Source organism: Schistocerca piceifrons, chromosome 7, assembly GCF_021461385.2.
Source record: "Schistocerca piceifrons isolate TAMUIC-IGC-003096 chromosome 7, iqSchPice1.1, whole genome shotgun sequence".
Classification (NCBI taxonomy): Eukaryota; Metazoa; Arthropoda; class Insecta; order Orthoptera; family Acrididae; genus Schistocerca; species Schistocerca piceifrons.
In genome coordinates, this window is record NC_060144.1 from 40,128,151 (window position 1) to 40,151,676 (window position 23,526).

General features: G+C 42.4%; 1 protein-coding gene across 1 annotated transcript in view; it reads right to left on the bottom strand.

The window, feature by feature from the left end:
• LOC124805409 (ras-specific guanine nucleotide-releasing factor 1-like) overlaps positions 1-23,526 on the bottom strand; it is a 429,611-nt gene that overhangs the window by 168,180 nt on the left and 237,905 nt on the right. The window contains exon 2 of the mRNA XM_047265970.1: positions 21,318-21,427. Coding sequence (XP_047121926.1) covers positions 21,318-21,427 — 110 coding nt within the window. The remainder of the gene's footprint in view (positions 1-21,317; positions 21,428-23,526) is intronic.

Consider the following 23,526-nt stretch of genomic DNA (forward strand, 5'->3'; position numbering starts at 1 on the left):
CCAGAAACGTATATTATATTACTTTAGAATAGTCTGCTCGTCAGTTACCATGTTTCACGATAACGCTTTGCTTCGTTCCAAACGACACGTTTAGAATTCTTCCACAACTTGCTGACATTAGTGAGTTATGGTGCTTCAAAAACGTGGTTTATGGTGCACTAAAATTGTATTCTCTTGAATGTGTAGCACATTAAACTCGAAAGCTGCGACCAGTCTCAAGTTTTAAAAACAACGTTGTATATTAATTATGACGTGATGGTTACATCCTTACTCGAAGGAAGGTTAGAGTTTAACGTCGTTAGAGACGGGGCACACGTTGGGACTGTGTTAAGGTTGGGTAAGTAAAGTGGCCCTACTTGTTCAAGGGGAACTTCCCGGCATTTGCCACATGAGCAGTTTAGGAAAATCACCGAAATTTCTTTTTTGCATAATTAGTTTTAGCTGTAGACAAACAACGTGACTGAGTAGAAGCTACTAATGAAACCAAGTTCGTTGTTGTACGGAGATTCATTCGAATAAAGCTCCAAACTACTTGTCACAGCGTCTTTGTATTTGCTATCTGGTGCAAAGATGCATCCTGCAGACGATTTCAAACAATTATTTGGTTAAGACTGCGAATGTAAGAGGACCCTGGATTTTGGACGTCTCAATCAGTAGTCCCTGCACGAGGAGCCACCCACTCCATAAATTTTCACTGATATGGATGGGCGCAAAGTTTCTATTAACGATTCGACCCACATTCAGCAAACTCGTTGTTCATGTCTAAGACATCCAATATGTAAAACCTTAAAAGGAAATTCTCGGCCCCTGTCGATAAACAGACGCTCAGTGACAAATGCTCTGCTTATGCATGATAAGTCCAAGTTCCTGTTCACGTACAGCAGGTTTCTTTCACTACGCACTCACCTGAGATAGTAAATTACGTTTCCTATTGTATCTGATATTTATAAATGTGGAGATACTGAGTCACAGATAGGCACAGCATAAAGACTGTCACAAATTAAGCTTTCGGCCAGCAAAACCTATGTCAGAAACAGACGAAACACACACACACACACACACACACACACACACACACACACACACACACACACACATTCCAGCAACCCGGCACCCTGGCATCTCGACAGCCCAGCACCCCTGCAACCTGGCATCCCAAAGCCTGTCAAACCCAGCAGCACTGCACTCCAACAGCCCAGCACGTAGGTATATTGATAGTCCAGCACCCAAGCTGGACTATCAAACCCATTGGCCCACGATCATCTTGATTTTCGGCCAGGAATGTTTTCAAGGAGCTCCAAGGCACCCATTCGCTTTTGCAGTCTTATAAACACTAGTATCATTTTTCTGAACCGTACTTGCCTCACCTAGCACTGCCCTAGAGCTGCAGGTATGACAGACTATTTCCTTCCGGTGATACCGCATTTATACTTTTACTGTCCATCGTTTCTACCATGAAATAAAAGATAAAGTAAATTAGTCGTGCCTAAGTTGGTGATAGCGTCTAATTTTCTGACAGGCTGTAGGAGGTCATGCCCCGAGGAAGGCCGTTGCAATTCGGCCGAAACGTCGGTTTTAGTTTATTATTATTGTTGTTAGTTTTTAGCAATGACGCGGCATAATACCCAGATGAATCACTACGTTATTAGATTAAGTAGTGTGTAAGCTTAGGGACTGATGACCTCAGCAGTTTGGTCCCATAAGAACTTACCACAAATTTTCAAAGTAATATTTGACTGGGTGGAGAAAAAAAAACGTAATGAGCACCTGTTTCGAGAAAACGAGACAATCAAAATACAGGAGATGAAACAACACATGCTGTACCAATTTGACATACCAAAACTTGGAGGAAAGTATATTACTGGCACTTGAAATTTTGGGCAATGCAAAAAGCAAGAGAAATTGGGCACACAAAGTTTCAAGGTTCTGGAGCTCTGTAGCACACCTCAAGAAAGAATACAGAATGTACCATGGACACATCTTACAGTGCGACACTATCTAAAAAAGGGTAAAAAGCCACAGTTGGCTTGGTCAAGTCTGCACACAATACAACTTAGTTAAACAGTAGATGTTGGTCTTTCAGTGAGCGGACATCTAACAAATACTATACATTTATCTTCAGGTAAAAACTTTCGGCCCGCAAGTTAAAAAGGCTACTGGAGACAATCTTCCACCAAACATACATTTGGAGAAAAGCACAAATGGAAAAATATCTAAAGAACATTTAAAATCTTCTTTCGTGGATTTTGTTAATGACAGTGTCACAGATAACCAGAAGTGTATACTGCTTTGTGATTCTTGGACTACTCACAGGGACACAGTAATAGTAAATGACTCATCTCTGGGTAAGGAAAAAACTGAATGCATGACCATTCTGCCGAAGAACGTATGTTTCTTTCGGCAATATAAAAGGTATGCGAGAAGGATAGCAGGACTCTTTGCATTGACTACACTAGGAAAAAAAATTCATATTGAAAATACATTTTGGTATTGATAACCACCTGTCTGCTTAGTGAATCAGCCTATGCTTCAACACTGCTGGCAAGCGGCTGGTACAATACTGCCACAAATGTTGCTAGATACAAGAATATAATCCAAGTGGCATTTGATTTTGCAGTTCAGGAATACCTTTCTGAGGACAGTCCATATACTGCTTTTGCCAAGTGTGCCTATTGTGATCCTGAATGCTGTTTCATGTTTTTGTTGAGGAAGCTCATGTACGTTTTTAAAGTTTGGTAGAAGGCAAACTAAGAGTAACACAATCGAATTCTTTGACTATTCCAATCATAGTGGTCCGTGAAGCTTCTAAATTCAATCTGAACACTGGATTCCTGTTCGACTCGAGAAACTTCCCTTGTGAGTATCTTTGCAAAATTAAATGGTTCCGCTCTGCTTGTTACATCGGCAGCATCTGGTTTTATGAAAGAACCCAAATACAGTTAGTTGTGAAATAAGAAACGAACGTTTTTCGCTTATTAAATTTAGTGCAAAAATATCGCTACACCTTAGGAATAGCCACCCCCTCATGTGGCATTATTGTTTGAAAGGTTTAACTATCACTACAGGTTTCTTTACAATGTTATGAAAAGGATGGATTGCTACTTACCATATAGTAGAAATGTTGAGTCACAGACAGGCACAACAAAAAGACTCCTAAACAAGCAAGCTTTCGGCCAAAAGAACATCTTTTGAATTGGACAACATAAACACACACATTCAAGCAAACACAACTCACTCACACATGACCACTGTCTCTACCTGCTGAGACCAGACTGCAAGCAACGAAGCATCATGGGAGGAATAATTTGGCTGGTGGGGGGTAAGGAAGAGGCTGGAGCAGGGAGGATGAGGGTGAGCAGGGTAGGGATGGGAGACGGTAAGGTGCTACAGGGGCATGATGAGAGAGGGTAAGCAAACTAGGTGCAGTCAGGACGTTAGTCAGAGGGTGGGGTGGGAAGAAGGAAGCGGTAAAGGAGAGAACTGAAAAAACTGTGGGAGTGTTGCTGTATATTGCTGAGTGGGAAAACTGAAGGGGATAGATGGGTGAACGACAGTGACTAATGAAGATTGAGGCCAGAGGGGTTACTGGAAGGTTGGATGTATCGCAGGAAGAGATGGTGCTGATAGGAAGTATCCAGATGGCACAGGCTGTGAAAAAGCCATTGAAATTAAGAACGTTGCATTTGGTAGTGTGTTCACTGGGTGGGTGATGCAGCTGTTTCTTCGTTACCATTTGTTGCTCGCCATTCATGTGAACAGACAGCTTGTTGGCAATCATGCCCACGTAAAATGCAGCAGAGTGGTTGCAGCTTAGCTTGTAGATCACATGATTGGTTTCACTGTTAGCCCTGCCATTGCAGGACAGGTGATAGCTGTGACTGGAGTGGAGTGGGCAGTGGTGGGAAGATACACGAGACAGGTCTTGTTTCCAGGTCTATTAAAAGAATACGAGCCATGAGGCAAGTGGATGGGCACAGGAGTTGTGTGAAGAAGGATGAGGATATTGTGTAGTTTCGGTGAGTGGTGGCGGAATATCAGTTTTGAGCGGTGGGTTAAGATTGGGAGGGTATTGTGGTCTGTGGAGGCCTCAGTGAGACGAACGGTATATTTTGAGAACGAATGTTGACACAATGCCCGCAAGTGGCTAGGCTGATTGGAATAGACTCCATGGTACTGATGGATGGCAGCTGTTGAGGTGAATGTATTGTTGGTGGTTGGTAGAGCTAATATGAACAGAGTTACTGATGTAGCCATGTTTGAGGCTGAGGTCAAAATCGAGGAAGGTGGCTTGTTGGGTTGAGGAGAACCAGGTGAAGTGGAGAGGATATGTTGAGGTCTGGAGGAAAACGCACAGTGTTTCCTCACCCTCCACTAGATGAAACAGGTGTAACCAATAAATCTGAACCAGGTCCGTGGTTTCAGATTCTGGGTGGTTACAAAAGGTTTCTCTAGATGGCCCGTGAGTAGGCTGACATAAGGTTGTGCCATGTGGGTGTCCAAGATTTGTATGTAGGTGATGTCTTCAAAGCAGAAGTAATTGTGTGTGAGAATATAGTTGGTTATGATGACCAGGAAAAAGGTTGTAGGTCTGGAATCCATCAGGCATTGGGAAATGTAGTGTTCAATAGATCTAAGGCATTGGACATTATGGCTGTTTAACATGGCACCATGTGGTAAAGTAACAGTTTTTTGCTTAAGGCCTTGCCTTTTTCCCCAATTCCAAACTGAATGATGCAGGACTTGTTGAAGAGTTTCTCCCCTTCTCCAGTCCATACAGTGGAAACTGTTTTGCCACCAATGCTAGCCTAGCAATCAGAGTAAAAAAAAGACCAATGTTGCTCTCCAGCCACGATCCACCCCACTGATCCCAAATCACCCCCTATTGACTCTCCAGAATTTTTAACCTCAAACCTTGCCTCACTATTATTCCCCAAATCCTTCAACGTGCAAGCAAACCTTTCATCCACAAATAGAACAGCAATCCACCACCTAAAAACTGATCTTGAAGTTATAATCCTACCTGCTGACTGTTGTTTTGGTCTGCCAGGATTGCTTGGTTGAAGGACTCCATCAGCTGTCAGTTTTGTCCACCTACAAACGATGCCACAGTGACCAGATTCTATAAATGCAGCAGGATTTCCAGTCTCTCCTCAAATTCTTAGGTCTAACAAGAACCTCTCCCCACAGTCTATGCCTCTCATCATGCCTATCACTTCCCACACTCTTACCTTCTACATGCTTCCTAAAGTCCATAAACCAATCCACCCAGGATGCCCTATCGGTTATGAGGGAATTTATGCTCTTGTTGGCCAACTCCTTCAGTCTCTTACCTGCAACCTAACTGCCTACATAAAAGCAATCATTTTCTCCATTGACTCTCCACAGTCCCTGTTCCTTTACCATATGGTGTACAATCTGAACATCGTCTTCCGCATTCAAGTCACATGGTCTTCCTCAATCCCACAAGCCACACCTCGATTTTGACCTCTATCTCAAAGATGACTAAATCGGTATCTCTGTCCATATCAAATCTACTAACCACCAGCAACACCTCCACCTTGACATATGCCACTCATTCCATATCAAGAACTCCGTTTCATACAGCCTAGCCACCTGCGGCCATCAGATCTGCAGTGATGAGCAGTCCATCTCGAATATAGCAGCAGTCTCACAGAGGTCCTCAAAGATGGTAATTGTCCCCCAGTCTTGTACAGAAACATATCTACTGTCACTTATCTCTCCTTTCATCCGCCACTTCCCAAATTCCCACAGTCCATTCACAAAGGAGCACTGCTCTTTCAACTCAGTACCATCCAGGGCTGGAGCAATTGAATCACATTCTCCACCAGGGTTCCAAATGCCTCTCGTCATGCTATGAAGTGATGAATGTCCTACCCACTATCCTTCCCACCCATACTACAGTGGTATTCTGCCTCCCACTGAACCTACACAAAATCTTCGGCCATCCATACACAACCCCTTTTCCTAACCCCTTGCTCACGAATCACATCCTTGTACTAGATCTAGATGCAAGACCTGTCCCGTACATCCTTCCATCACTACCTACTCCAGTCTGGTCACAAGCATCACCTATCCTGTCAAAGGCAGGGCTATCGGTGAAACCAGTCATGTGGTCTATAAGCTAAGCTGCAACCATTGTGCTGAATTGAATGTTTGCATGACAACCAGCAAACTGTTTGTTCACATGCGTAGCCACTGACAAATTATGAGCAAGACACAGCTAGACCACCCAGTTGCTGAGCATGCTCGCCAACATTTCAATGACTGCTTCACAGCCTGTGCCATCTGGATCATTGCACCTGTGGGAACTCTCCTTGAAATATATCCTACGTTCTTGTAACCATCCTGGCCTCTATCTTCGTAAGTCCTTCTTTCACCTATCCCCTTCCCTATTCCAATTCCTGCACTACACTGCCTTCTATTCCACTGACGTATGCACAGTCTTACTTCTTTCATTGTCCTTTGCCCCCACTCCTCTACCCACTGTGTAAACTCCCAATAGTATCTAGCTGTCATATCTTCCCCCACACTGTCCATGTATGCTCCCACAAACAGCACTTCAGTGTCCCCCACTACTACCCTGCTATCCCTCCCCATCCACACCCCAGCCTCTTCCTTACCCCCACCATCCTGATGCCACATGTAGTGACTTTGGTAGCCAGAGAAAGTGATCAAGTGTGTCTGAGTTGCGTTTGCGCGGATGTGTGTGTGTTATGTTGTGTAATTCAGAACGCCTTTTGGGGAAAGCTTACTTGTTTAGCAGCGTTTCCTTGTGCAACTCAGCACCTCCATTATATGGTGAGTAGCAATCTATTCTTTTGGTAATACTGTCATTATTCTATCCTTGATTTTCAGTTTCTTAATAGTTTTTGACATAATAAATAAAAATTGAACTCTCACATGTGATCAGAAGAGTAGGGTACCACAGAAAGAAAACACTTCACTCTCAGTCATCTAGCTGCTTTCATTAAGCTGTTTCCAAAGTTATACATTTTGAACTTAGCATCAATCGATGTGTTTCACAATCGTTGTCTATCGGCTGCTGTTATAGAAATTCGTTTTCAAAATAAACAATTCCTTAAAAACAGCCAAGTAAGTCAAATCTGTCTACATTCCAGTCAGAGGAAAGTGCAAGTTATCCCAGTGTGACCTATCCTTTTTGTGGTGTCGTCCGAGGAGCGAGAGGCCAAGCGAGACTGGTATCTCGCAGTCAACCCCAGCAAACGACAGTCAACTGCAAACCGCACCGGCGAATGAGCGACGCTGGAGCGGCCACGCCCACAGAGTTTGTCTCGCTACGTTGTTGCATCCGCTCTTCTACTTAAGCTGGGCACAGGACAGCTCAGCTCAATCCGTGATAATGGCCTATGAGGACAGTGTCTTCTTGTAGTAGGCCAGCAACGTAATTAATGTCTTAGGCAGAACTGTAAGTGAAGTTAGTTTAAAATATACTCTGAGTGAGAGACTTGTATTTTTCTGTATCATGCTATACATTAATATTTACACAAGGTTGTAAATACTTAGAACATTCCTATGAAAATGAGTTGTACAAAGGTAAGCAATTCATCTTATATATGTTGCAGTAAAGAGAACTAACGTTTTATGCATTATAGTTTGCACTAGCTCTCCTCCCAGCGCAAAATAAAGAACCCACCGTTGTACGTGCGAGTGCATTTTCGTCAACACAAGACATTTATTGGGTAAAAATTCTAGCATGGCGTTTCCAACTGTTTGTGTAGTATCCAGTACTACAGCACTAACAAGATAACCAAGCTTAATGGCTTACTGTAGAAGCAGGGTTATCTTCCCCGCCAGTCATTATAACTTATATTATCCGCTCTTCCCCTAAATCGTCTCCTTGTCAAACTGAGCTTGTACTACGTATAAGCTTCCTTTTATTCTGATTGTCCTACTATAAAACTGATCTGCCATACTCTTCTCTTTTTCTTTTGATTTGTACGCACTGAGCTCCATTTTAATTACCTGAACCTTTAAAAAAGAAAAAAAATTGTTTTCAATATGGGTTTTTGTATCATGACATTTTTTTTAAGTTCAGCAGAATAATATAACAACTGTAGGATTCACATACAAACGTGATATTTAACGATTCCACGAAAAACGCAAATTTAGCAGCTTTTCAAATAAATTAATTAAAATGGTATTAAGAAGGGAAACTACTAGACCGCTAGAGTGATAAGTCATAATTTCAATGAAAAAAGGATTTTTACTTGATGGGTAGAACAAATACAGATACACTTGTAATAGAATCCAAATTACTTCAACATATTGACATGAGCTACTAAAACGTTGGCGTGCTATGTTATGAAATAACTGATAGGAAGACAGGCTTAGATTATGATTAAACTAAAATGTATATAGTGTAAAACACCTTAGTGTCACTGTTAGATTGGGTGATAACATAATAAGTAGCATATTTTATTAAAATAATTTTAAATGCAGAAGATGCTATTATGTGCTTGAGACACCGAAAGTTAGTATGAATGAAACGTGTGAATGTCGCTGCCACAGAGCCTTCTGAAAATAAGAAAATTTCATTTTCTCACTGGAATAAAATTTTGTATAATATATATGGATTTCCCAATAGACTACTCAGAAGCCGGTGTACTAAGCGTTTACATTATACAGTATACAACAGGCTATAAAGTGACAACTTCTCCCTCATCAGTATAGTGTGTATCATGCAAATGATTTGTGTGACGTGTCGCTAAGGGTGCTTCTAAAGTACAGTACAAATAACAATATTCAGAATTCTTTAAACTTTATTCTTTTACTTAGAGCATGTGGAGTTTTCAAAAGCTAATCGAAAGATAACCATTGCCGAAAATGGAAAATTTAATACAGTAGAATATAGTAACTGCCGGAAGTCTATTCTGAACATAATTGTCTGGAGTGTAGCCTTATATGGAAGTAAAAAAGTGAAACTTTACTGAAAGAAAGGATAGGTTTTTAGCACACATCCTGAGGCATGAGGGAATGGTTAAACTAATAAGGAAGGGAACTGTTGGTGGTAGAAGTTATAGAGGTGTACCAAGGCTAGACCGTAGTTAACGAGACCTGTTGAATGCAGAGTGCAGAAACAGACGAGCTCGGGGGTGTGTTTCGAACCGCAACGACAGGAGCTGCCTAACTGCCGTCGCTTGTTGACAGCACGCAGTCTCACGCATCCTCCCAATTCTTATCCTGTCCTGTGTTTCCGAGTACTGAATCGGAGATGCAACCCTCGAAGCAGTAAGATCTTCGAGGTACCATCTCACGGTTGTTGAAAGACATTTAAAATGGAACGACCCCATGAATCTTGTAGTGTGGTAACATGCGCTATACCGACGTAGCTGCTGTTGCTTCTCAATGAACTGTGACGTTCCGTACCCGGATATAGCTCATCTATCTGAAATTGTTATAGACTAAGCCAGACTCTATAAATTGACAGACCAATTGTTTATTTGATAGGCGTAAGAGATTTTTACACGTTAATTTGGAACTTTCAATGAGACGTCAAGGATGCATTTAGACCGTATAGAAACACGTGGGCTCACCATGGTTAACGAGTTCAGCAGTTCAAAAATACGTGCTATAATCCTCCCCCGATCCACGAATCGGTGCATAAAATTTGTTGAAAGGACATCTTTGAAGCATTGTTGTGGAGGTATTGAACTGTGGGGATGTCAACGAGCAACGAAATGGACCTCATGATACGCCTGCCACAGTGTATCAGGACGCCTACTGTCCGAACATGTGCACCTATATTACGGTATACTGATAATTTTTACTTATGGACCGTCTGACAGCAAGTGAATAAAACACAATTTTAGTGCCATACGCATTTCGTCTTTATTTTCTGCAAGGCATCATCAGTGGCCTGGAATATGTACATATGTTAGCTATTTAATTTACATTTTTGTCACTGTGCTTATAGGTTATAAACAGTTCTGGTGGTTGGTATTTCCTATTAAGTAGTAATGTTTTCAACTGTACTTACAGGTTGCGTCGACAATTTCTTACATATTACGCTCCTGTTGCATTTTTGGTGTTGTTCTTCTTCTTATGAATGCCAATTTGCGGTTTTCCCCACCTTCCACAGCACTATGAACTGAACGCTTATTTCAATGCAATGTTTTGGTTTCTGTTGCCGACTGTCAAATGTTTTTGCCAAAGATCGAATGTTATTGCCAAACTTTCGAGTGTAATTATTGAAGTATCTGTGGTCTGTTCGTGTATGCATTTGTGTGTGCGTTTGTGTATGTACGTATGTGTGTGTGTGTGTGTGTGTGTGTGTGTGTTTTGGTGTGATAGAATTTTTTTTGTGCTGTGTGTGTGTGTTATGGTGTGGTATAATTTTTTTGTGGGCTGTGTGTGTGTGTGTGTGTGTGTGTGTGTGTGTGTGTGTGTATGTGTGTGTGTGTGTCCAGATGGTGTGGGGAAGAGTTTTTTTGTTTTATGTTATCATTTCCTTTATTAAGTGTAGTAGGGAGCCTGTGCTGATGCGTGTTTGTTGATTTATCACATGTTTGTTCTCTGCTATGGCTTTATGTATGTGGAAGTTTTCTTGCGTTTGTATAAGATGTTTGTCATGGTTGCTTATTCTCATTATTTTCACTTCTTGTTCCATGTTTGTAGGATGATGGTTATGGCGTTTCAAATTCTCTGCAAATGTAGAATGGTTTGTTTCATACTTCCAACATCTGATATGTTCTTTGTGTCTTGTTTCAAAACTCCTGCATGTCATGCCTATCTATACTGCATCACAACTTCACATTCGAGTTTATATATTCCTGATTGTTGGAATTTATCCTTCTTGGTAGCTGGCTGGCTTAGGTGTGATTGGAGGGTTTGCCCGGGCTTATATGCTATTTTGAAGTCCTGTCTCTTTAGAACGTTTGCAACTCTGTGTGTTAGTTTATGTGTGTAGGTCATGGTGTACCATCTGGTTCTTTTCTGTGTGGTGTTGTCATTGTGTGTGTTTGTTGAGTGTGTTTGTAAGTTTTCAGCTTGTGACTTCTTTTGTATTCTGGAAATGTTGTGTTTGTTTTGTATTTGTGTTTTTATTTTTTGATTGAGCATGTGTACAACATGTGTGTCATACCCGTTGTTCCTAACTATTTGTATGATTGTACTCATTTCTTGTTCATAGTTTCTCTTGCTGAGTGGGATTCTGTTTAATCTATGTAACATGTGTCTTAGTGCAGCAAGTTTCTGGCTGTGGGGGTGGTTGCATGTGGAATGTATTATTGTGTCTGCGGTTGTTGGTTTTGTAAAGACGTCAAATGTATGTTTGCCATTTTCTTTTTTATTGTAATGTCAAGAAAATTTATTTGATTTTTTTTCTTTTTCAAGTGTGAATTTTATGTTATGATGAGTTTTGTTGATTTCTAAATAGAGTTCATCTATTTTTTCACTTGGCTCATCTACCAGACAAATAATGTCATCCACGTATCTGTACCAATATATGATTTTGAAACTTTCATTAGTGGTTATCTTTTCAAAGATCTGATTTTCTAGGTAACTGATGAAAATGTTTGCTAGTGTTCCTGATATTGGGGATCCCATGGGCAGTCCATCACTTTGTAGATAATATTCTTTCTCAAACTGAAAGTAGTTAAGTAGTTTTGTTCAGTTCACTATGACACACACACACACACACACACACACACACACAGCACAAAAAAATAATTACATCACACCAAAACACACACACACACACACACACACACACACACACACACACACAACACAAAAAAAAATAATTACATCACACCAAAACACACACACACACACACACACACACACACACACACACACACACATGCACACACACAATAACATTCGATCTTTGGCAAAAACGTTTGACAGTCGGCAACAGAAACCAAAACATTGCATTGAAACAATCGTTCAGTTCATAGTGCTGTGGAATGTGGGAAAAAACCGCAAATTGGCATTCATAAGAAGAAGAACAACACCAAAAATGCAACAGGAGCGTAATATGTAAGAAATTGTCGACGCAACCTGTAAGTACAGACCAAAACATTACTACTTAATAGGAAATACCAACCACCAGAACTGTTTATAACCTATAGGCACAGAGACAAAAATGTAAATTAAATAGCTAACATATGTACATATTCCAGGCCACTTATGATGCCTTGCAGAAAATAAAGGCGAAACGCGTATGGCACTAAAATTATGTTTTATTCAGTTGCTGTCAGACGGTCCATAAGTAAAAATTATCAATATACCGTAAAATTACACGCATCTGAGGAAGACAGGACTACAAAAGTTGAAGATGTGCAACTGTATGTTTGTCTGCAGCGTCCCACAAGTGTCCTGTGAATCCGGTGAGACACTGCTCCAACTCACCGCTCACCAATTGTGTCAAAATGATTTCGGGAGGCACACTTCACGAATCTGACGAAGGTTGCGAGCCTTTTACTGTCCTCAGCTCAACCCCCTCAACGTCATAAAATGTACTGGGCGAGTGGTTTATCCTTCATTGATCCACACACACCGCGACTCAAAAGAACAGGAGATTTTGGAATAGGGATTAATGGATGAGCAGAGTCACTTTACACATATTTATTTATGTCAATGCCGGCCGCGCTGGCCGAGCGGTTCTAGGCGCTTTAGTCCAGAACCGCGCGACTGCTACGGTCGCAAGTTCGAATCCTGCCTCGGGCATGGATGCGTGTGATGTTCTTAGGTTCTAGGGCACTGATGACCTCAGCTGTTAAGTCCCATAGTGCTCAGAGCCATTTGAACCATTTATGTCAATGCCTAGGGTACAGTCTAAGCCATCCTTGAATGTCACAAGCATTTTTATCTCTTGAATATCAGATCCAAGAGATGAGGTCACCCTCGACGCACACATTGCTGCAGCCTGATAGGAAAGTTAAACATGGCTTCACATAACAATTCAATAGGAATCCTGGAGATCCGTATTATTTTCGGTGGTAGCAGTTCGAGTACGACAAACAGCGCTGAAGATGGCCCCACAAGAAAAGAACACGCTGTCAGGTCTGGCGATCTTGGGGGCCATGCAGTATCACCGTGCCTCGAATTGGCATCGTTACCGAACAATCGCCACACGGGCGCCATCAGTATCCGCCCCGTACGTGCTGTTTGCTCCGTCATGCTGACATCTTGAAATCAACTGTTGCCAGGCAAGTGGGCACTCCTTGGGCAACAAAACATTCCATCATGGCAACATACCGAACAGATGTTACGGTGGTTGGACCCTCATCGTCATCTTCTAAAAATTTGGGGCCTGTAACGGCATTTTATGAAATAGCTAAACATGCAGTAACCTTGTTGCTGTGCAATGGACGCTCGTTTAGCTAACGTGGATTTTACTGAGTCCAAGTGAAGTGGAAGTAACCTTCATTCAACGTCTACAGGTAGTTAAATTGTAGTAGTTGTGCACTTTTGATAATATGCGTTCACCATACTCCCTAAGAATTAAAAGATCTTTATGTTGAAGTTGCTGAACGAGCTGCAGCTTGTACGGATGGAACTTTAAATTCACTTTTAGCATTCGTTGAACCCTCGAACGATGCAACTGTATAGACGTCTAGCAGAGCGCTGCGGTCTTCTTACGAAAGCAGTTCGCAACGGCTCGATATTCTCTCTCGTACGAGGAGTTCAAGGTCATCCTGCAGACTGCTTCTCGAATGCAGAACCCGTAGCTTTAAAACTGCGGATTCGAGTGTTGATTGCACGCGCCGAGGGGACACAACCGTGCCGTTCAGTGTTGAAATGACGCAGAAATTCTCGGCGCGCTGCCTCCACACGTCCATTGCCGTAACAGGCTTTTACCGCAAACGGTCGCTGCAAACCGTCCCTTCGCTTCGCGCTTACTGTTCACTATACGGCGAGACGGCGCGAGCGGCTTTCCGTGCGTCATTCGGCATCGTTGCCACAAGGTGTTCGAAAATTTCGCTTTCTTTTGAGTCACCCTTTACACTGGCTGCGGGCTTCTGTTGAGAGATCGTGGATCAGTATGGCCCCCTAATGCTTCCATGATGAAGAACAAGCCTCCTACGTGTAGCCGCCGTCGTAAGGTACAAAACTGTGCTACACGTTTCCAGGTAGGTATCAACAGATCGATTGTTTGTGGGTGTATTTCTCTGGTGAATATGAAATGATATTCTGCGAGATCAGGCGACATTATCGTCCACTCACTGAAAATAATTTAAAAATAAGTACAATTGGGAATAAATGGAATAAGATGAAAGATACAGAGCAGAAGCTCAGCTTGAGGAAGAATGGAGTAAAAAAATCGATCGAGTCTTTTCAAAGTAACCGTCCCGTTCCCAGAATGAGATTTTCACTCTGCAGCGGAGTGTGCGCTGATATGAAACTTCCTGGCAGATTAAAACTTGCCCGCGAAAGGCAAAGGTCCCGAGATCGAGTGTCGGTCGGGCACACAGTTTTAATCTGCCAGGAAGTTTCATATCAGCGCACACTCCGCTGCAGAGTGAAAATCTCATTCTGGAAACATCCCCCAGGCTGTGGCTAAGCCATGTCTCCGCAATATCCTTTCTTTCAGGAGTGCTAGTTCTGCAAGTTTCGCAGGAGAGCTTCTGTAAAGTTTGGAAAGTAGGAGACGAGATACTGGCAGAAGTAAAGCTGTGAGTACCGGGCGTGAGTCGTGCTTCGGTTGCTCAGATGGTAGAGAACTTGCCCGCGAAAGGCAAAGGTCCCGAGTTCGAGTCTCGGTCGGGCACACAGTTTTAATCTGCCAGGAAGTTTCATAACCGTCCTGTTGTTTTCCTTCATAGATGAAGGAAAATTACCGAAAATGTAAATATGGGTGCCCCAACTGGGTTTGACCCGCATCTGGGCGTGCTACGGAATCCTATTCGTCTCTTTTCCATGCGACATCTTCCTTCCTACAAGATTGACTGTCTAGGCATGGTTGAACTACAGACAACACGAGCCGTGTACCTCCTTCCTGGTGAAATAACTGATCGGCTGTCGGACCCCCTCCGTCTAATAGGCGCTGCTCGTGCATCGTTATTTGCATCTTTAGGAGGGTTTAGTGACATCTCCGAACAAAGGGACTGTGTCTGTGAAACAATATGCACAGTCAACGTCTATCTTCAGGAGTTCTGGGAACTGGGGTGATGCAAACCTTTTTTTGATGTGTGTATGTCCTACATTCACGAGGTAAAGACAGAACCAAAGACGTGACGTGTGACTGGCCGACGATACTGCAATATGCTTCATCAGCATGTCATTCCCACCCTACAGGAGAGAGAGGGACGCAAGATGGGGCCCCGCCACACATCGCACGTGAAGTTCACCTGCTTCTCCAAACACATCTGGAAACGATCAAATTATCAGCCGGTTGTTTCCAAATGCTTGGCCAGCACGATCACCTCGTCTCACTCCCTGTGTTTTCTGGGGCTACGTGAGGGACAGGGTTTACCAGGGGAACATTCATACTTGTGCTGATCTGAAGCGCAGCCTATCAAGAGAGGTAGCCACCATACTACGGATATGCTTGGTTCTGGTGTGAAGAAACCTGCGCTTTCAGACTCTTCTGGACACTGATGGCCACCATATTGAGCCCCTTTTGTAGCAGTAGTGGCACCGATATGCAGTGGTATGATGTACTGTAGCAGCACATTAAAAGTGTTTCAATTCAACAGTTTCTGCGTTATTTGTCTTCTCCGTGTCCTTGACATTAATGCTACCAAGTTTGGTCCTTGTGCAGTAATCAGTTTCCGTGTTATAACGTGTTAAATGGGGAAAGTTTGATTACAACCGCCCGGTATATTTTTCGTGATCCATAAAAGAAATTTTTTGCTACATGGAATCACATAACGTACGCATGTACAACAGAAACAATATTTCATTAATATCAGTGCTGTAACTGTGCCATGTCGTGAAAGCTTCTCCTTGCTGTAGATGTTACGTCCCATAGTCCTCAGAGCCGTTTGAACCAACCTTGCTGTAGTAAATAATTTCACTCTAACTGAACATGCAACCTAAAGCAGCCTGACTCTTGGTATCGAGGGCTTGAAATTACAAAAAAATTGTATAGTTTTTAAAAACACGGCCGGATTATTAAATATGAAGCATACCTCTATACATCTGCGTCTAGTCTTCTGAGTTGTGGACTGGATATTTCTGACTGTTGACTAAACACAGGCACAGAGCTCTTAAAGAAGGAAATTGTAGCTCGGTATGGAGAAAAAGTTTTGGTTAATATCGTGTTAAACTTGTGGTCCTTAAATGGCGATTTTTGTGAACGAGACTGGGATGAATCAGGCTTCAGTTCGTATAATGCAAACACATCTCACCAGAAAATGTCAAGCTTCCAAAAGCGCCACACTAGATGAAGAAGGGACTTGCGGTTAGCAACAATAACGCACAGCTGACGAACCGGAGCTCCACTGGAAGGTCATAAGCATTACGCAGTAAAAAACACAGGTTCAGTGAGATGCATCCGCATACTAACGAAAACAAGGATCATCTGTTTGATAATTTTTTTAACGTGGAAAAGGCATTATTCAAGAGCAAAGAAAGCTACTAACAGGAGAACTATCGTCAAATAGCCAATGAAAGGCAGTGACACATCATGATCGACTTTTGCAGAATCGGATGGGAGAGTATCGACGCATACATACTCACCAGTCACTCCTCCCCCCCTCCCTCCCCCACAAGTAAAAATCAGCTGGTTTTTCACGCATCTAAAAATTTATGATGTCATATCTCCTGAACCATGTGTCTACAATGATATAAGTTCCCAGGTACATTCAGTGCTAGATGCGGATAATGTCTGCAAAATGTGTTGCAAATAGAATTAGTGTTAAATAAGTAATGAATTAAAACGTTAAGCCTATCGCTTAAGTTTCCTGCATAAACAGCGCAAATACAGTAAGTGGTAAACTTTCTTCCCTTTGTTATTTTGTTGCGGGTGTCAGCGATTGAAAGTTTAGAAAGGTTCAAAAATGGCTCTGAGCACTATGGGACTTAACTGCTGAGGTCATCAGTCCCCTAGAACTTAGAACTACGTAAACCTAACTAACCCAAGGACATCACACACATCCATGCCCGAGGGAGGATTCGAACCTGCGACCAGAAAGGTTCAAATTATGTGTGAAGTTTGATGGAAATTACAAAGTGCTCTGATTCTCAAATACTGTAGTAATACAGTCTGAGCATCGCACGCAGATCATCACCACAAAAAGGGTGTTGAATGATGAAGCTTTTAGTCCATTCGGAACTGACATCGGACACAAAGTTAGAGTGAGGTGAGACTCCCACGATCACAGTACACTCTCCTATTCGTTGTGGTGTGGAGCACACAGACTCTGAGGTTCATCTGGATCCATTTCTTGTGATGCATAAGACACAGGGTGTCATAATTTTCACTGCGGTAGGGTCCGCCGCTGCGATGACTTTTCTGAACGATTTCTTGAAGCCTTCAGCTGCCATTTTCTTTATTTCCTGTACGATTGCACAATTTCGGCCTTAGGCCATTTTCAAGTATTTTATGGATGATTTTTTGGTAACAGATTATGTCATACACGTCGTTGCTCCCATGACATCATGTTATGCTCATAAATTAGTTCGAGGTGTTCACGCTATTTTAGGAGTACGTTACTTTCGCGCAGTGAATGAAAATAGGCATAGTAGGCTAATTTACTGATATTTTTATCACCAAAATTTCGCAATAACCCTGAACCTAAACGATTCAGCAGATCATCGATGTGTTTCTTCCAATTCAATTTCTCATCAATGCACACACCCAGATATTTTGAATATTCTGCCTTAGCAACAAACTTCTGTTCATAGTCTATAATTATCAATGGCGTTATGTAATTCACTGTACAGAATTGTATAGACTGTGTTTTCTGAAAATTTAGTGAGGGTACCATATAGTAATTTTCTGGTAGACATTATTTACAATTTTCGCAGCTGATTCTTGTTTTTTGGGTGTGATTACTATACTTGTATCATCATGAAAAAGAAATAGCTTTGCATCTTCATGACTGTAGAGAGGCAAGTCATTAATATATATTAAGAACAATAAAAGACCCAAGACTGAACCCTGTGGGACACCATTCTTAACAACTCCCCAGTTAGAAGACTCTGCTGATTTTCGGAGGCTATCTGTACTGTTAATTTCAACCTTCTACTTCCTTCCAGTTAAATACAAATTAAATCATTTTCCCATTCATACCACAAAATTTAATCTTATCTAGAAGGACTTCATGATTCACACAGTCAAAAGCCTTTGAGATTTCACAAAATATCCCAGTGGGTGATGGTCGGTTATTCAATGCATTTAATATTTCGTCAGTGAAAGAATATATAGCATTTTGTGTTGAAAAGCCTTTCTGAAAACCAAACTGACATTTTGTTAGTACTTCATTTTTACAAATAGGGGATGCTTCTCTTCAATACATTACTTTTTCAAGAATTTTGGATAAAGCTGTCAGAAGTGAGATTGGGCGGTAGTTGTTAGCATCAGACCCGTCCCCTTTTATGTGCAATAGTTTAACGATACTGTATTTCAGTCTATCTGCAAAAAATGCCCTGTTTCAGTCAGCTACTACATATGTGGCTGAGATTCCTACTAATCTGTTGGGAAGAAGCAGTTAATTCTTTGATGGAAATGCTATGAATTCCACGTGAGCTTTTACTTTTGAGTCAATTTATTATTTTCTTAATTTCAGTAGGAGAGGTGGATTGAATTTCAGTTTCATCAAATTGTATTTTCCGATGAATAGCTGGATCCCACTTTCTCTGCAGCACTTAAAAGTTATTATTAAAAATGTTTTCTACTTCTGACTTCTTGTTAACAAACTGTTCATTGAGTTTGATAGAAATACACTACACTTATTGACAGTGTGGCGACCAGGACAGACATAGTCCCGTTGACCTTGTATTCAGTAACGCTCGCCTTGACAGGCACCGCTTCGTTGTATCTGTCTACAAGCACAACCAACGTGTTGCTGTACAATTTAAGTATGGCAGCGCATAAAATATATATGAGTGTGTCACAAATTTCTTTGCATTGTCTCAGCTTCTCCGTCCACCTCGGAGCACCTGCACCTAACACTAAATGAGCAAACTGTTCTACCCGGACGACCCATACAGATCACAAGTGGTGTAAATTCAAGTCCGTTACGGTAATTAGTTTGTGTAAATGCAGCTTGTTGTACTTAAGTACACTATTTATATTAATAAACGAAGTGAATTAAATATGATTCTTAAGATGGAAAGAATAATTAATATACTCGTACTTCCACATAAGTGATTTACACCAAATTCACGTTACCATGGATACCACAGAAAATACAGATTAACAGTTATTGAACTCTGTCAAAAAACGAGTAAATTAGTTACAAACTACGGCGTGCAGATATTCGGATTTAGTTTATGACATGTTCGATATGCCTGCCACCAGCGGCAATGATGTGGGGCAGACGAATAACGAAATACTGCATGACCCGCTGAAGTGTCGGAACATCGATGCTTTGGTGACCTCCTGAATGGCCGTTTTCAGCTCAGCAATGGTTTTGGAGTTATTGCCGTAAACCTTATGTTTAATATGGGCCCACAAAAACGAGTCGCATGTGTTCAGATTCGGAGAATATGGCGGCCAATCGAGGCCCAGTGCCCTCTGAGCACCCTAGAGCCAGAATGCGGTCCCCAAAGTGCTCCTGCAGGACATCGAACACTCTCCTGCTTCGATGGGGTCGAGGTCCGTCTTGTATAAACCACATCTTGTCGGAATTAGCGTCACTTTCGATAATGGTGGTGGAACCATCTTCCAAAACCTTCACGCACAGTTCGGTAGTCACGGTGTCATTAAGGAATATCACACCGATTATTCCGTGATTGGGCATTGTACACCACACAGTAACCCTTTGAGAGTGAAGAGACTCGCAAAATGTGGGTTCTCAGTCCACCAAATGTGCCAATTTTGCTTACATCTACATCTACATCTACATCTACATCCATACTTCGCAAGCCACCAGACGGTGTGTGGCGGAGGGTACCTTGAGTACCTCTATCGGTTCTCCCTTCTATTCCAGTCTCGTATTCTTCGTGGAAAGAAGGATTGTCGGTATGCCTCTGTGTGGGCTCTAATCTCTCTGATTTTATTCTCATGGTCTCTTCGCGATATATACGTATGAGGGAGCAATATACTGCTTGACTCGGCAAAGGTTTGTTCTCGAAACCACAGCATCATCCGCAAAAACTCTCAATGAGCTTCCGATGTCATCCACAAAGCCATTTATGTATATTGTGAATAGCAACGGTCCTACGACACTCCCCTGCGGCACACCTGAAATCACTCTCACTTCGGAAGACTTCTCTCCATTGAGAATGACATGCTGCGTTCTGTTTTCTAGGAACTCTTCAATCCAATTGGTCTAATAGTCCATATGCTCTTACTTTGTTCATTAAACTACTGTGGGGAACTGTAGCGAACGCCTTGCAGAAGTCAAGAAACACGGCATCTACCTGGGAACCCGTGTCTATGGCCCTCCGAGTCTCGTGGACGAATAGTGCGTGCTGGGTTTCACACAATTGTCTTTATCGAAACCCATGCTGATTCCCACAGAGTAGATTTCTAGTCTCCAGAAAAGCCATTATACTCGAACATAATACGTGTTCCAAAATTCTACAACTGATCGACGTTAGAGATGTAGGTCTATAGTTCTGCACATCTGTTCGACGTCCCTTCTTGAAAGCGGGGATGAGCTGTGCCCTTTTCCAATCCTTTGGAACGCTACGCTCTTCTAGAGACCTACGGTACACCGCTGCAAGAAGGGAGGCAAGTTCCTTCGCGTACTCTGTGTAAAATCGAACTGGTATCCCATCAGGTCCAGCGGCCTTTCCTCTTTTGAGCGATTTTACTTGTTTCTCTAAGCCTCTGTCGCCCATTCCGATATCTACCATTTTGTCATCTGTGCGACAATCTAGAGAAGGAACTACAGAGCAGTCTTCCTCTGTGAACCCACCCAAATAAAAGTGGGCTTCGTCGCTAAACCAAACCATGCATGCGCAAACTAATTCCTCTCATGTCCCGCGGTCAACCGTGCAGTTTGAACGTTCTAACGCAAATCGTTCAGAAGTTATGACGATTTTATTTCAAAGAGTTCAATAGTTGTCACTCTGTATATTCCTAACGTTGGTTAAAAATATTTCACCATCAGAAGATTTATCTTTGTGATTGAATATCTGAACTTAGACTGCTGTGTAGAATCTGTGTCGCGGGCGCACCACCGTTATTACGGGTGCAGAATGACGGAAAGACTCACCTCGCCTCGCGGATGGCCTCGATCCACGTCTTGCAGTCGGACTCGTTGGCCGCCCGCAGCTCGTACTGACGCTGGTTCTCGCGGCGGTACGAGATGGCGAAGCAGTGTTGCTGTAACAAGGAGATCCCCACTGCTCTCACCAAGGTACCAGCACAGGTCAGGAGGGCACATCAAGGCAGCAGGGAGTGGGGGCATAAAGAGCTCATTATTGCAAATGAAAAATGCTACAACTACACAGTTTTTGGGGTCTGAAATATTAACAAAATATTTCTGTACAAGAAACTATATAATGCTATTCATAAATACATTAAGAATTTACAAACTTGACAGGAAAGAAACAACGCAACCTTTTCACAAAAAGACATAAACTGGCCAAGCTTTTGTACTAGAGCTGCCTTTCAAGTATTTCCAACAAGAATAGAATAAAAATCATGTTTTCTTACAAATCTTTTGATTGTTTCAGAAAATATTTGCCATTAATATTTGTACACTTTTTGCATCAACTCCAATCAAATCTGGAATAACAAAAAAACGTTTTGAGACGATCAGGAAACTTCTAGAGATGATTAAAATCTCTGCACGCACAGCTTTTGTTTGGTATAAGGGGACAAAAACAATGCGTTCGGTGTAGAGCAGGTGAATCAATTGTTTGAGGTGCCGTGCGAAAGCTGTCATCATCACGAAGAATTCATGCACGATTAAGTAGTATTTACAGGGTGTTTCAAAAATGACCGGTATATTTGAAACGGCAATAAAAACTAAACGAGCAGCGATAGAAATACACCGTTTGTTGCAATATGCTTGGGACAACAGTACATTTTCTGGCGGACAAACTTTCGAAATTACAGTAGTTACAATTTTCAACAACAGATGGCGCTGCAAGTGATGTGAAAGATATAGAAGACAACGCAGTCTGTGGGTGCGCCATTCTGTACGTCGTCTTTCCGCTGTAAGCGTATGCTGTTCACAACGTGCAAGTGTGCTGTAGACAACATGGTTTATTCCTTAGAACAGAGGACTTTTCTGGTGTTGGAATTCCACCGCCTAGAACACAGTGTTGTTGCAACAAGACAAAGTTTTCAACGGAGGTTTAATGTAACCAAAGGACCGAAAAGCGATACAATAAAGGATCTGTTTGAAAAATTTCAACGGACTGGGAACGTGACGGATGAACGTGCTGGAAAGGTAGGGCGACCGCGTACGGCAACCACAGAGGGCAACGCGCAGCTAGTGCAGCAGGTGATCCAACAGCGGCCTCGGGTTTCCGTTCGCCGTGTTGCAGCTGCGGTCCAAATGACGCCAACGTCCACGTATCGTCTCATGCGCCAGAGTTTACACCTCTATCCATACAAAGTTCAAATGCGGCAACCCCTCAGCGCCGCTACCATTGCTGCACGAGAGACATTCGCTAACGATATAGTGCACAGGATTGATGACGGCGATATGCATGTGGGCAGCATTTGGTTTACTGACGAAGCTTATTTTTACCTGGACGGCTTCGTCAATAAACAGAACTGGCGCATATGGGGAACCGAAAAGCCCCATGTTGCAGTCCCATCGTCCCTGCATCCTCAAAAAGTACTGGTCTGGGCCGCCATTTCTTCCAAAGGAATCATTGGCCCATTTTTCAGATCCGAAACGATTACTGCACCACGCTATCTGGACATTCTTCGTGAATTTGTGGCGGTACAAACTGCCTTAGACGACACTGCGAACACCTCGTGGTTTATGCAAGATGGTGCCCGGCCACATCGCACGGCCGACGTCTTTAATTTCCTGAATGAATATTTCGATGATCGTGTGATTGCTTTGGGCTATCCGAAACATACAGGAGGCGGCGTGGATTGGCCTCCCTATTCGCCAGGCATGAACCCCTGTGACTTCTTTCTGTGGGGACACTTGAAAGACCAGGTGTACCGCCAGAATCCAGAAACAATTGAACAGCTGAAGCAGTACATCTCATCTGCATGTGAAGCCATTCCGCCAGACACGTTGTCAAAGGTTTCGGGTAATTTCATTCAGAGACTACGCCATATTATTGCTACGCATGGTGGATATAGAGTTTCCCAGACCGCAGCGCCATCTGTTGTTGAAAATTGTAACTACTGTAATTTCGAAAGTTTGTCTGCCTGAAAATGTACTGTTGTCCCAAGCATATTGCAACAAACGGTGTATTTCCATCGCTGCTCGTTTAGTTTTTATTGCCGTT